This window comes from Lycorma delicatula, chromosome 1 (genome assembly GCF_047948215.1).
Source record: "Lycorma delicatula isolate Av1 chromosome 1, ASM4794821v1, whole genome shotgun sequence".
NCBI classification, from domain to species: domain Eukaryota; kingdom Metazoa; phylum Arthropoda; class Insecta; order Hemiptera; family Fulgoridae; genus Lycorma; species Lycorma delicatula.
The window spans coordinates 114116114-114131696 of record NC_134455.1 but is presented as its reverse complement, the minus strand read 5'-3'; the positions used below and the strand labels follow the sequence as shown (position 1 = coordinate 114131696).

General features: G+C 31.6%; 1 protein-coding gene across 5 annotated transcripts in view; it reads left to right on the top strand.

The window, feature by feature from the left end:
* hpo (serine/threonine-protein kinase hippo) overlaps nt 1-15583 on the top strand; it is a 161920-nt gene that overhangs the window by 105665 nt on the left and 40672 nt on the right. For all 5 annotated transcript variants that reach the window (XR_012755626.1, XM_075359461.1, XM_075359471.1 and 2 more), the window contains exons 6-8: nt 2281-2493; nt 4655-4776; nt 7671-7845. Coding sequence is in view for 4 of the 5 variants with exons in the window: in XM_075359461.1 (XP_075215576.1) it covers nt 2281-2493; nt 4655-4776; nt 7671-7845 (510 nt within the window). In the remaining variant the exon portion in view is untranslated. The remainder of the gene's footprint in view (nt 1-2280; nt 2494-4654; nt 4777-7670; nt 7846-15583) is intronic.

Here is a 15583-nt window from a genome sequence, read left to right as displayed (position 1 = left end):
ACAGGACCTTCCCTAATTGTTGGAGGGAGTCGCGCACTGTGTTCTTGCCCAAGAAGACTGCTAATGCAGAAGTGGTTGGTTACTGCCCGTTGAGCCTCATAAACAATATGGGGAAAGTGGCTGAGAGATTGATCGCAGAAAGGTTACTGCTTAAGTTAGAGACAGGCGGGGGTATTAATAACAACCAGTATGGGTTCAGGCGTGGCAGATCGACGCTTCAGGCGATCGAAAAGATAACTAGCTGGGCTGGAACATGGCGCACCAGGAAGATTCCTTTACTGGTTATGCTCGACATTAGAAATGCTTTTGGGACCGTCCAGTGGGACTCCATCATGGCGGCTTTAGTCAGAAGGCGAATAAGCCCTTACATTAGGAGACAGATCTCCGAATACCTGTCTGAAAGATGGACTACGGTTAGCACGCTTGATGGTGACATACGATACCAATTTCATGGTGGTGTCCCCCAGGGGTTAGTACTGGGACCATTACTTTGGTTACTGGTCATTGATGATGTATTACGACTACATCTACCTGAAGAGACGGAAATAGTGGCCTATGCTGATGATTTAGCGATACTCACCTCTGTGAGATCAGAAGATGTCCTCGAACAAAGGAGCAATGATACTCTAGAGATTGTAAATAACTGGCTAACTGACAAAGGATTAACACTTTCACTAGATAAAAGTCAATATATTATGTTGGCGGGAAGGAGACGGCTGTGAGATCTTGAACTTAAGATAGGGGAACATAGGCTTGTTGAACGTGTCAATGAGGCTAAATATCTGGGAGTGATAATTGATAAAACCTTAAGCTTTAGTGCTCATATAGTATATAGATGTGAGAGAGTCGAAGGATTACTACAAGCCCTCATAAGGCTATTAGCTGGCCGAGATGCCCCAAAATCATCTAAACGTAGGGTTTTAGTCTCCGCATGCACCTCGGCTTTATTTTATGCTGCACCTGTTTGGTATAGAGCCATATTCACGCAAAGGAATGCTAAACGATTGAGGAGTCTACATAGACAAGCTCTAGTTGGGGTGATGATCGGATACCGCACAATATCTTATGAGACGGCATGCGTTCTGGCGTCCACAAAACTCATAGAACTCCAGGTCTTGGAACGCTAGCTTCGCTTTCAGGGCATGGAACGGGGTGATGCTTCTGAAGTGGTTATACAGGCATGGCAGCGTAGATGGAGTCAACATGAGGGGGCTATGTGGACAAAAAGGTTGATTTCAGACATTAGCCAATGGGTCAAACGAAAGCATGGCGAGGTCAGCTACTATGTCTCTCAGATGTTCTCTGGACATGGAAATTTCGAGCAATATTTATTCCGCTTTGGCAAAAGAAGCTCTCCATGTTGTTGGTACTGTGAACGCGATGACACAGCTGAGCATGCAATATTTGAATACGATAAATGGACAACACTTAGGTTTCGCACAGGAATACAGAATCTCACACCCGAGGAACTAATCAGCTTCATATTGAGTTCTAGACAAAATTGGAATAATTTTGAAAAATTCTCCTTTTTAGTTTTAAAAGAGAAAAATTATACTGAAAGACGTATGGGGTACTAATAAAGACTGAAGTAATTGTAGAACTAGGATATTCATGAGTATTGTCTCTTTATGAAACCTACGACCGCGAGTAGGCGTTACGAGATCGGACTGGGAATGTAAAGACCGAGACCCGGCTTCGTAGTTGGTGGTTGGGAACGACATAGTCGGGCCTGGCCTACCTTCTGCGGAGTTAGAGGCAGGCAACACCAAAAGACTGAGACCCGGTTCCCAGGACTGGGGCTGGGGACGGCATAGTCGGACTTGGTTACTGCCCTGGAAATTTGAGGCAGGCAATGTAAAGAAAACAAAAAGAAAAGATTCGACCGGGGCTGACCTACCGTGCCGGACATACAGTCGGTGGGTGGGGAGGCCTCCTTTGAGTAAAAGGACACTTCCTCGAGCTGCGTATACTTAATTGGATAACCGGCCCGAGGGAGTAGGGGGACAAAAAAAAAAAAGCCTTGAATAACTAAATTGAGTAGTAATTTTGCATTACTATGTTAATCTATTTAAGCATTATCACTTTATTATTTATTAATTACTCACATTGGTTACAGTGGATAAATTATTACTATTGAATTTTTTTTACTTTAATATGATGGTTAAAATGTAGTTCATGAAAATACTAAATGTATTATTAAAAGGCAACTAGAATTTATGAAATTATTAGATGCTGATACAAATCAGTTATATTTATTAATATTTAATGCATATTTTACAGGAATTACAGCACTTGAAATGGCTGAGGGCAAACCCCCTTATGGTGACATTCATCCTATGAGAGCTATTTTCATGATACCTACAAAACCTCCTCCATCATTCAGAGAACCTGATCAGTGGAGTCCAGAATTTATTGATTTTGTTAGTAGGTGCTTAGTTAAAAATCCTGAAGAAAGAGCCACAGCTACAGAAATGCTTCGACATGAATTTATTGGTAAATTATTTGTTTATTGTAGTACATGTAACATGCAGCATTTTAAGAGAGATTATATTACTTTAATTTCTCTATATCTGTTACTGAATTTGCTTTTTATTAAACTAATATGTTAGTTTACTCACAGTTAAAAAAATAATAAAACTAAAAAAATGTATGTTTTTAAGTATTAAATATTTTATTGTGATCAGTATGTAATAACACTTTACGACTTGCTATGATCTTATGTAATGTTGAAATAAATATTTAAAATAAAATATTTTTCCCATACAGAAGCATATTCTTTTATAATATTGGTGACATTTTGATCCATATAAAAAAAAAACCATTAAAGTGTGGATTTCTTGTTTGGACTTAATTAGAAAACAGTAATGCAGAAATGTTAGAGAGATGAGCTAGATCAACAAAATCTAAGTAGATTCCATAATGTTTTCTTTTTCATGATTTTTATACCTTACTTATTCAAAGCAGTAAAACCTTACTTATTGTAAACCAACAATTAATTGTCTTTTTAAATTTTATTCCAACTAATGCTAAAATATTTGCATTAATCAGATGTAAGTGGCAAATAATCTTTTAACCAAATTTGAAACCTGTCCATACAACATCACAGGACATTTCTAGCATTAACTGTGCTTGATGGTATGTTTAATGAAGTCTATTTTTTAAAGGGATAGTAATTAAATTGCTAATTATTCTGAGTACATTAATATTATAATATTTTATTTTTATCTTTTATTTAAAAAAAGGTTAATTTGTTAGTCTGGGATAATTTCAAGAACTACTGAACCAATCCAAAAAAATTAAAAACTTATTCCCTGATATGTGCAATTACTGCATAGCCTACATCACGTGTGTGTAGTAGTAAAATTAGTTATGCTAAGGAAAAAATTGTAAAACATTTTTTCCTTAGCATAAAATGATAAAAGATTTTTCAGATTAGTTTATTTGTTCCTGAGATTATGGTAATCGTTCAAATAGTAAAGAAATTAATTTGTGCAATTCGTAATTACTTTGTATTCCGATCGGTAATAATCTTTCAAACTGAAAGATAATTAGGTAAGCCAGCCTGCTCTTATCACATTATTAGTATTTATTTCAAGTTCAGCGATTGAATTTTTTTTTTGTTTTACATAATTTAAAATACTCTTAAAGATAATAAAAATAAACATGGTTGTTATAAAATAATGCTAATAACAATTTTATTATGAAATAATAATAAAGAAATATTACTATGTCAAACAAATGCAAACAATGTACTTGCAGTTGCAAAGGTAGCAGTATGATGACTAGTAGTCACAACTCAGATGTCCTGTACTACTCTATATTCTGAACGAACTGTATGTTCCTTCTCTATAATGTATCCACAAAGCTGTAATAAAAAATATTAAGTAAATAATACTTATAATTTGAATCACGTTTGTTTTTATTAAAAATATTATACTATGTGACAACAGAGTCTTCTATTATCACAAGGATTTTGGTTTTGAATTATCAACAAAGTATAAATTGAGTTACTTGAAAAAATTTTTCTCAACATTTTCAATACAGAATGAATATTTATACACAAAGTTTTATATAAAATAAATTAAATTTATATTTATACACGTAAAGTTTTTTTGTAAAATTATGTTTCTTATATGAAGATTACTTTTGCTATCTGAATAAATTATCTTTAAAAATGTCTTTATTTTTTAATATTACTGTGTGAAAAATTAAACTAAATTATTCTTTGGTGTGTATTTTCTTGCTTAATAGCTGAAGGATTAAACTGAAATGAGTGATTTGCATAACCATGTTAATTATAAATGAACATGACTGTTACCGATTGTAACACTTTGGACCAAGCATAAAATTTATTTAGCACCTGTTAAGAGTTCACTATTGTAATGGATCACCTGCTTACCATTGACTGTTTAACTTAATTATGAGCTGGTGATCTTTTTAATCATAATTATTAGAAGTAGTTCTGAAATTACAAAAAAAAATTAATTAATTTTAAATACTTATAAGTGTTGGGAATAATTACTTTTTAACAGTCTACATTTCAGAACTGTGTTTTTATCTCTTTAAACTAAACTACATGGTTCCCATTATTGAAGGTGATTAATTAATTTATGTAAAAATCGATGCAGTTAATTTAATTTCTTTTCTTTTCTAGGTAATGCCAAACCTCCCACCATATTAGGACAGATGATAGCTGAAGCCAGAGAAATTAGAGAAAATCAAAGCTGTCGTAATAATACAAGTAGTGCGGCTATTAAACAGAATCATATTGATTCGGTAATGTACTTATTGAATTGTTTTATTAAACTATTAATTTACTAGATTATTATGTGAATATTTTATTACGTTACAGATTTGCAGTAACATAAATTTACAAAATGTATGCTACTGGAAAAGTATCCTCAAATAATATAATTGTATTACATGCCATAAGAAATTACAGCAAAGAAATATAAAGCTTTGAGTTTGAATCTCATAAAAATATCAAATATAATAGTTTAGGTAAAAAGGATAAAGGTAGAGTTAGCTGATAAAAACTAATTTGTTGAGTAAAAGAGGATTTAGGTACAGGAGGAAATTGTTTTGTTTAAGCTTCAGAATAATCTTAAACAGGTATATAACATTCACTATTTTTTTTATTATCACCTAAGTAAATTTCATCCAGTGGTTTTGTATCTGCTGACTAAGCTAACCTCCCTTACAGACATTCACTACAAATAATTGATTGTTAAATTCATTGATATTAATTATGATTCTATAGAAGATAATTGAGAAATTAATTTAATTATAGTTTAAACTAAATTTGACAAATTGCAAAAGATAAGCTGATTTTTAAATATACAAAATAAAGATCCAATATTCATATTTATCTAATACCCCTACATATATAACTATACAAACCTGAATTGAAAAGTATAGTTAGATCGCCCTTTTGCCCTGTCATTGTTTTTCTCCCTAATCACAAGTGATGTCAGTGATGAAAAATGCTGCATACATCATAAGGTATGCAACACTACGTCTCGCATAGCAATTATTTCAGGTCTATTTTATGTTGCACATATACAATATACCAATTCCGGGGCTGGTTCCAACATGTCGTGAATAAAATTATGTAGACTAGCCATATCATATTCCAGAAGATATTACATTTCAAGTTTTTTCTTCCCTTCCTTCACTCAAGAGTTTTCTTTGATTTCTAGGTCTTGTCCTCTTTCTTTAGTCTTCTCCTTGATCCTCCTGTCGATGAAAAATTATTAAGTCAGTATTTAAATTAGCCTTAAATATATCCACTTTTTCCAAATTAATAACATCATTAAATAAATCCATTTATTTCTCTTTAACTCAGTTAAATCAAATTTTAAAATGGATAAATTAATTTATTTTATTATCTTGAGCTTTTTTTTACATAAAATAATTCTTTTTGACTGCATGAAAAATTCAATTGTAATAACTTCACTTTCAGCTCTATCTTTCTTCACGAACCTAAAGAAAAGTTGAAGTCCCTATCAATTAAGTTACCGATTATCAATTATAAACCGATTAAGTTAAGTTATAAATTAAAAACTGAGATTTTTTGCGATTCTTAAACAAATTTAGCCTACTCTTTCTCCTTCGTTAAAAGTTATATTAATAGTGTTAACACACTTCTTTTTTTTAATCAGAATGAATTAACTTTTCCAAGGTTTTCCAAGGATAATTTTTCTTTCAAACTAGAATTTTTTGCTTTTTCAAAAATTCAATTTCATGAACAGTAATGGTTATTTGATTTTGGCAATCAAACTTCTATTTGATTTTGACGTATTCATAATTGATTTAATTTTTGCACTATTGTGGGATTAGACTAAGTGATCAAGTTTTCTTTTGATCATGTGAAATTTGTATTTAAACAGTGTTGTAGAAGCTGATAAAAATGCAGTGCTGTTTGTAATATTATAAATGTTCAGCCAAGATCTTGGCAAATAACAATCAGTACAATAAAAGTGGAGGTAGTCAATCCAGCTCTATATAAAAGTGTAAAGCTTCTCAGTAAAAAGGTTTTATACCATTTAAATCAGTATCCTTTAAATAATAGTGCCCAAACATACAAGACTTTCACCAAGGTACCACTAAATGATAATTTAGTTTTTTTAATTTCTTCACTTGTGATAGAAAAATAAAAGTTCACTAATACAGATACAGAGTAAATCATTACAGTTAATTGTGCTACTACCTGAGCCAAACTCTAAAGTTTCATAAAGCATCAAAATAGAGTAAAATTATGTTTAGTCATGGGGACCATACTGGATGTTAGTCTGAGATCTGAAATGAGATAGTGAAATGGTAGAATAATGCTAAATGACACTATAGTTCAAAGTAATTTTTGTCTGAAATTGGAGTCTTGGGATATATTTTTAATTATAGAAAAATTTATTGGAAATTTGTCATGTTGGCTGTTGCAAGATGTAATTTATTCATTGCATAATGTGATTACATGTAATCTATCATATTCTTTACCTATAAAGAATAAATATTCTTTGTTTAAATAAATTTATTTTTTTTTGTTTTATTTTTAAATGCATATTAAAATATTTTGAAAATTAAAAAAAAAAAAATAGGTTTAAAAATTTATTAGTTAAAATTAAAGGAGAAACTTGAACATCAGCAAAGTATAGAATATAGTTCAATAAGTTTTCACAACTGTAGAAATTCTGGAAAAAGTAGGATAATCTTACCGGAAACCTAATTAAAAATGAAAAAAAGAATCGCGTATGTTTTGGAATCTTATACAGAATATCAGAATGCAATTGATAGGATTTAATACAATTGTAAAGTGTAGTGCACAGTTTATAATAAAATATATGGACTCCTATATATTTGTAGTTTCTTTTATTCTTTTTATTTACAGTTACTTTTTTTAATGTTGTAATATAACTAAACCTTTTTGGCAAGTATAAGGTAAAATTAATTCATAAAAATTTATTCTGTATTCTTAAACTTCAAACAAAATGCACAATATGTAGTCTTAATTTGGAAGATCTGTTGAATGTAATAGTCGTTTGTCCTATTTGTAGTTCATTATGAAGCCATTATATTCCCTTGATCAATAATGTAGAATCTGATAACATTTTCAGGCATATTTAAAATCAAAAAATAAGTTTAAATTAAACAAAAAATATTTTTTGTTGTTTTAGGACGATGATGATGGTGTTGATAGCAAAACAATGAGACAGTATGATGACTGTGACAGTGGCACATTAGTACCTGATAAGACACTCGTGCCAGAACGTAGTACTAGTAATACCCTCGCTGAGGAACTAGGAACAATGGTTATTAACAGTGACCCAGAAGACGAATCAACTATGAAAAGTAAAGTAAAGTAATATTTACAACAATAACTGGTCTATTTGTTGCATATTTTCTTTTTACCTTTTACTGCCTTTTAACTGCTAGCTTGTTCATAGTTGATGCAAATTTTAGTTCTAATTTTGTCAGCCATTACATGTGTTCAGGTGAGAAAGTAATGTGCAGATCCAAATGATCTACTAATCAAATAAGTTTGTAATTCAAGTTTAACATACAAAAAGATAAGCAGTATGAAATTTATATCCTCGAGAGTTAGTTTTCACATTAATTTTGGTTAATTAGCAGTTTATTTAACATTTACTTACTTAATTTTCTTTCATTTTGAGGCCATACCATACTGCCTTTCTTTTTCATTACCATACTGCCTGGAGTAGGCACTACGGGTTTTTTCTTGGATGATTAATTCACCATATAAGCTTCAAAGCTTGTGCATGAGATTATGAAATGGAAAGTTTATAGCATATGAAAAAGCCAGGCCTAACCGGGATTCATAGCTGAGGGACCTCTGGATGAAAGGCCGAGATGCTACCATTCTGCCACGGAGATCAGTGTTATTTGGTAGTTATCATTTTCTAGTTTTGGCTAGCCATTCTTGAGAAAGGAATGATTTCAAATTTTCCTGATAGCATTCTATTCATTGAAATAAGTAGTTTTCAGGCTTCATCTCCTTTTTTTAGATGATCCATAAATTTTTATCTAAGTTCTTTCGGTTTCAAATGCAAACAAAGAAATTTTTGATGTAATGAACAGTTCTCTACCACAATTATTAAAAAAAAAATCACAATGGAAAACTTTTTATAGGAGGTTTTAAATAGGCTTTTGTAAGTAAAAGTAACAAAACTCATTTCAAGTGTTCAAAAATTTTTCTCTTATTGAATAAGAAAGTAGGAAAACGTCAGAAATAGCTGTTAATTCTAACTTTCGAGCTTTCACTGTTATCAAAGTAGTCTACTTTGTTATAATCTATTAGTCACTGCATTTTAGAATGTATTTGTGTAATAAAAAAAAAAATACAATATGTTAAACTGTTTTTTTTTTTGGATGATTAATTCACCAAATAAGCTTATAAAGCTTTTGCATGGGAATATGATACAGAAGTTTTTTATCATATGAAAAATGCCATGCTTCACCAGGATTTGAACCTGGGATCCCTGAATGAAAGGTCGAGATGCTACCACTCTACCACAGATATAAACTAGTGAAACTAGTTTGTATTGAAATTGTGTAAATTTCATCAACAAAATCCATGTGCACCTAAATTCATCCATAAAGAGTTATAGTGTCATTCATTTGACATCATTTTCACTTTCCTTTATTCTGTTAGTAAAACTTTGTAGTTTGATGAACAGTATCTGTTCATCTTATGATCTGAATATAAACTTCTGTTTGCACCCAACTCAAACGAAATCTAAACTCTGAAGATCTTGTGTCAATTAAAAGGTTCTTCAAAATAATTATTTTTCAAGAGAATTTTTATTTAAAAATTACCCTTGTTGATAGTAATGTTTAGGAGCTCAATGATTTTGAAAATACATTTGTTTCAGTAGTAAAAAATAGTACAGTAACAGTTTTCAGAAGCAAAAAAAGTACATTTTATAAAGATTTTTGATAGCGTTGAGAATGTAAGTTAATGAAGAGCAGCACAATATTTTTATTTGAAAAATCTAATTAATCTATCACTTCACACTATAAAATGATCAAACACTGATTTTGGAAATTTCTTTCCCCTTTTGGTATGGATTTCTTCTTACTATTCATGATAATTATAGACAGTATTAATACTGGCATCAGTGAATTATCTGTATCTGTAAATATTACTTGTGAATTTCTACAGAAATTTAACTCATTCCAACATTCCAGCTGCATAGTATAGTCTCTAGTGCTAAGGTAGTGTATTTTAATTCCTGAAATTAATATATACCATGTTAATTTAATGTTAGTTGTACTCTTGTTTGCAGAATATTAGGTATTATTTGTCTACGAAAAGAAAGAACTTTGTTGAGGTCACAGAATTGGATTTAAATTTCCATTTTAATTAGTAAGCTTTATTGTTTAATCATCTTAAAATTACATATCAAATCAAAATTTTCTAAGTATTGGCATTTCTAGCTGGTAATGAAATGAGGAAATGTTGGTTCCAATTAACACTGTAATGTATCTTCTGAATTAGTTTGGATTTTTCAAAAAATTTAGCTAGGATTTGGAATTTTTCTAGGATTTGTAAATTTTTCTTGTGATTTCAAAACTTTTTTTTTATCTTTCATGATCGCATAGAATTACTTTAGTCAGTCCATTATCTAAGTCTCTTCAATGGGACTGTTTGCAGTCCTCACAGCACTTTTTCATACTTTCTGATCTTTGTGCCCTTAGAATTTAGTGTTGAAAGTGTTCATTTTGTGAGTTTTTTCTTGTGAGCGTCAAGCAAGTTTTTTTGTTCTTGATTTTCTTGTTTAATTTTATCTTATCTGTGGCATCTTCTGGTATAAGGTCTTCAGATCCTCTCTTATTTCTCTGATCAATCTGCATCCAGTCTTAGTGTTTTTCGAGTCAACATTGTACTGTACTAGCTGTTTCAGAAGTCTTGAATCTTGCATCCTCATGATATGTTCAAAGAATCCTAGTCTCCTCTTACGCATGGTATTAGTGATGGGTTCTAACTGTACACGCTTTGTTGGGCACAACCCACCACTGCCTGTCTTTTGGGTACTTTTTATTGATGCAGGTTCTTCCAATAATTATTCTTTTGATTTTTTGAAGTCTGTCTGCCTTTGATTGTTCATTCAGGTGAAAAAGTGTTTCTACTGCATTACTGACTTCTGGTTTTATAACTGTGTTGTAGTGTCTTATTTTTACATTAGTTGATAAGCATTTTTTACTGGAAGTGTACCAGGTTATTTTTTTGAGCTTTTTTAGTTGTAGGTAGTTCAGTACCTACAGTTTTACTTTTACTTTACAGTTTTACTAAGTCCTTTCAGTTTTAAAATGTGTCAACTGTAAAATGTGTTATGTTTTGAGTTCATTAAATAGTAGTACACCGATGGGAATTCACACGTGGCATTCGCATCAGTGGCATCCTGGCCAAGGTGGACTGGAATATATCAAAAGCTGAGGTTTCAAAGATGACCTCCAGTAACCATAAGGGCTAATAACAGCGGTGGGTGGCAAGGGTGTCTTTCCCTACAGGGTCAGGGTGAGCTTTAGCTAGCTTGTTTTTCTTAAAGTTTTTTCATTTAGGTTGTTTGTTATTATTTCTCCGAGGTATTTAAATTGGTTTACTATTTTGATTTTATTACTGTTTTCTTCTTTTAATCTTGTTGGTTTTTGGACCATAATTTCTGTTTTTTCAAATATAATTTGAAAACAGTTTTATTTGCAATGTTTTGAAGTTGTAATATCTGTGATTTAGCTTCATTGATGTTTGCTAGCAGTGCCAAGTCGTCAGCGAAACAAGACAGTTCATTTTGCTTTTTTGACCTATTTTTACTTTTGGGACTTTTTTGAGCCATTCCCTCATTACCATTTCTAGACCGTTTGTGAGGGTCGGTTTTATCATGTTTATTAATTTGAGATGTAGTCTGAGGTTCCTTAGAACTTTTAGTAGGGGGATTCTCTGTGGATGCAGTTATAAGCTTTCTTGAAATCTACAAATTTGATCACTATGTCTTTCTTCCATTTCGTGTTGTAATCCATTGTTAGCTGGAGACTCATGATCTGATCTGGACAACTCCTCCAATGTGTGAAACTTTCCTGGTATACTCCTAGTTCTTTCTCGAGTTGTGAACTAATCCTGTTTAGGATGATTCTTGAAATAATTTTGTATGTTGTTTTTACAAGCGAGATTCCCCCTGTAATTGTTAAGGTCTGTTTTGTCCCCTTTGGTACATAAATTAAAATCTAATAATGTGTTAAACAAAGATGGTACACCTATATATAATACGAAAGGTAAAGTCGATAGATGGGTGGAATATATTGAAGAGTTATACGGAGGAAATGAATTAGAAAATGGTTTTATAGAGGAAGAAGAGGAAGTTGAGGAGGATGAAATGGGAGAAACAATACTGAGATCTGAATTTAAGAGAGCATTAAAAGATTTAAATGGCAGAAAGGCTCCTGGAATAGACGGAATACCTGTAGAATTACTGCGCAGTGCAGGGGAGGAGGCGATTGATAGATTATACAAACTGGTGTGTAATATTTATGAAAAAGGGGAATTTCCGTCAGACTTCAAAAAAAGTGTTATAGTAATGATACCAAAGAAATCAGGGGCAGATAAATGTGAAGAATACAGAACAATTAGTTTAACTAGTCATGCATCAAAAATCTTAACTAGAATTCTATACAGAAGAATTGAGAGGAGAGTGGAGGAAGTGTTAGGAGAAGACCAATTTGGTTTCAGGAAAAGTATAGGGACAAGGGAAGCAATTTTAGGCCTCAGATTAATAGTAGAAGGAAGATTAAAGAAAAACAAACCAACATACTTGGCGTTTATAGACCTAGAAAAGGCATTCGATAACGTAGACTGGAATAAAATGTTCAGCATTTTAAAAAAATTAGGGTTCAAATACAGAGATAGAAGAACAATTGCTAACATGTACAGGAACCAAACAGCAACAGTAGCAATTGAAGAACATAAGAAAGAAGCCATAATAAGAAAGGGAGTCCGACAAGGATGTTCCCTATCTCCGTTACTTTTTAATCTTTACATGGAACTAGCAGTGAATGACGTTAAAGAACAATTTAGATTCGGAGTAACAGTACAAGGTGAAAAGATAAAGATGCTACGATTTGCTGATGATATAGTAATTCTAGCCGAGAATAAAAAGGATTTAGAAGAAACAATGAACGGCATAGATGAAGTCCTACGCAAGAACTATCGCATGAAAATAAACAAGAACAAAACAAAAGTAATGAAATGTAGTAGAAATAACAAAGATGGACCACTGAATGTGAAAATAGGACGAGAAAAGATTATGGAGGTAGAAGAATTTTGTTATTTGGGAAGTAGAATTACTAAAGATGGACGAAGCAGTAGCGATATAAAATGCCGAATAGCACAAGCTAAACGAGCCTTCAGTAAGAAATATAAGTTGTTTACATCAAAAATTAATTTAAATGTCAGGAAAAGATTTTTGAAAGTGTATGTTTGGAGTGTCGCTTTATATGGAAGTGAAACTTGGACAATCGGAGTATCTGAGAAGAAAAGGTTAGAAGCTTTTGAAATGTGGTGCTATAGGAGAATGTTAAAAATCAGATGGGTGGATAAAGTGACAACTGAGGAGGTATTGCGGCAAATAGATGAAGAAAGAAGCATTTGGAAAAATATACTTAAAAGAAGAGACAGACTTATAGGCCACATACTAAGGCATCCTGGAATAGTCGCTTTAACTTTGGAAGGACAGGTAGAAGGGAAAAATTGTGTAGGCAGGCCACGTTTGGAATATGTAAAACAAATTGTCAGGGATGTAGGATGTAGAGGGTATACTGAAATGAAACGACTAGCACTAGATAGGGAATCTTGGAGAGCTGCATCAAACCAGTCAAATGACTGAAGACAAAAAAAAAAAAAAAAAATTGTCCCCTTTTTGTCTAGCAGATGGATTAGGGCTGTCGTCCAGTGTTCTGGTAGTTCCTTGATTCAGATGTTGGCAAGCTGTTGATGAAGGGAAATTTTTGCTGATCTTCCTGCATGTTTCCAGATACAAAAGTCTGATCTTCAAAACTTTATAACATAAAAAAAATTCACTCATGTAGACCATAATGTAATTGAAAATGTTCATTAAATACTATTTATAATTATTTGTTATTGTATGCTGTTCCTATGCACCATAGTATGTATAAATTGGAATTTTTTAAATGCTAAAAAAAATTAATAAAATCAGGAAATTCTGTTGTATATTTACAAAGTTACAGCAAATTGAAAAATCTTGTCACTTAATTGAAACTGCGACACTATTGACAAAATGAAGTAAAAAACAGAATTAACACTAAACTTTTAAACAGATATTAATTAATAAAATAACTATTAACTAAAATAATAGCAAATTATAATAACTGAAACTAAAAGAAAACAAGAAACAATTGACAAAATTTTGTTCAACAAAATTTGCTATTCATGTTATTCTGCTATTTTATTTTTTTTTAAATAGTAATTTAATTAAATTAATGTAAAAGCATACAATAAAGTACAAGAAAAGAAAATGTTGCTATATTATCTACCAGTTATAAGAACCTTAAGTCATGAATGGAATATTATCAGATTAGTACTTATTCATTATTCTGGTTAAATATTACATACCTGATAATTGACATATAATCTCGTACTATAAGAGTAAAATGTTGTACCACTTTGAATTGGATTTATTACTTTTATTAATAAAAATATATTTAAAATTGCATTCTCCTAATCTGTAAAAGGTAAATCTTGTAGGTTATAATAAATATTTTTATTTATACCTATAATTGATAAAATTTTCAATTCTGTCTTTTTAAAACAATTAATGAACACAAATATTAATATAGTAATGACAACCATAATAATAATCAGGAAATGAATGATAATAATATTACACGTCAATAACAAATCAAACATAAAAATACATAACAAAGTACATGACATAATACATAATCAAAGCAGTAAGTACACATAAAAACAGGGCATAATCAACAAAAAATAATCAAAATATTATACATCAAATAGTGATAATGTCATTAGTAAATAATAAACACAGATTACACACAAGACAGAGTTCAAAATAAATAATCGTTCGGAATTTATTCCAGGTAGACAAATAGAAAACTAAACCCATTAACAAAAGAAACCTCTAATCTTCACCCTTTTTAACCACTAGTCTTGTATTAACAAACAATTGTTTAGTTTTCACTTGCAAATATCTTTGCTATTTACCCTAACAGTTTATGAATGAAGTCTATTGCATTATTTCTTTCACTTATACGTTTATAGTTTTATTATAACTCACCAATAGTATTTCTTGTATACATGGATTTACTCATGGTATCACCTTACTCGTATCGAACTAGCTTCAAGACTCTCCTCACTGGATCGTCGTCGTAATGTGTCACTGGGCTGGTTAGCAGAACTCTGCCAAACCCACACAACTCGCAGCCTCTCCTCACTGGACTGACATAGTAATGTCTTGCAGAACAGAACTGATTTTTAGCTGATCTTCCAGAGTTAGTACTGCTAGCCTCTTTACCTGTTGGACAGGACCCAAGTCAAAGCATGAGAACAGTCGACTGAGGCTTTGGTTCCCATGAATTCCAAACCTAGTCTCTTCTCACCATATAACAGGTGTTCATTGTGTGCCAGCGGGCAGTATAACAAAAGACAGTTGTTAAATGAACCTATTCTTTACAAAAAGGGTTCTCCTTTTTGTCCCTTTCTAGATTCCTCATATTATTATGCTTTATGTTACTTTCATAATAATTGGTAGGAGTCCGTTACTCAGGCCCATTATACCAGTCTTGTTACAATATATCGCTAAATAGCTGATTGGGCCATTTTAGTCCTAAAACACTGTTAGCATCACTTAATTGGCTAACAGTTAGGGTTTGAATTTTTTCCTGACTGGCAAACTCAGATGTTTCCATTCCACTTGGACATTATTTGAATTTCAAATCAAATGATAAATCCAAGTTTCATAACAAGTTTTGTGCAATCTAAAAAAGCATTACCTTCCGCTAAAATCTGTTGTTTTTTTTTTTTTTTAAATTACCTAAAATC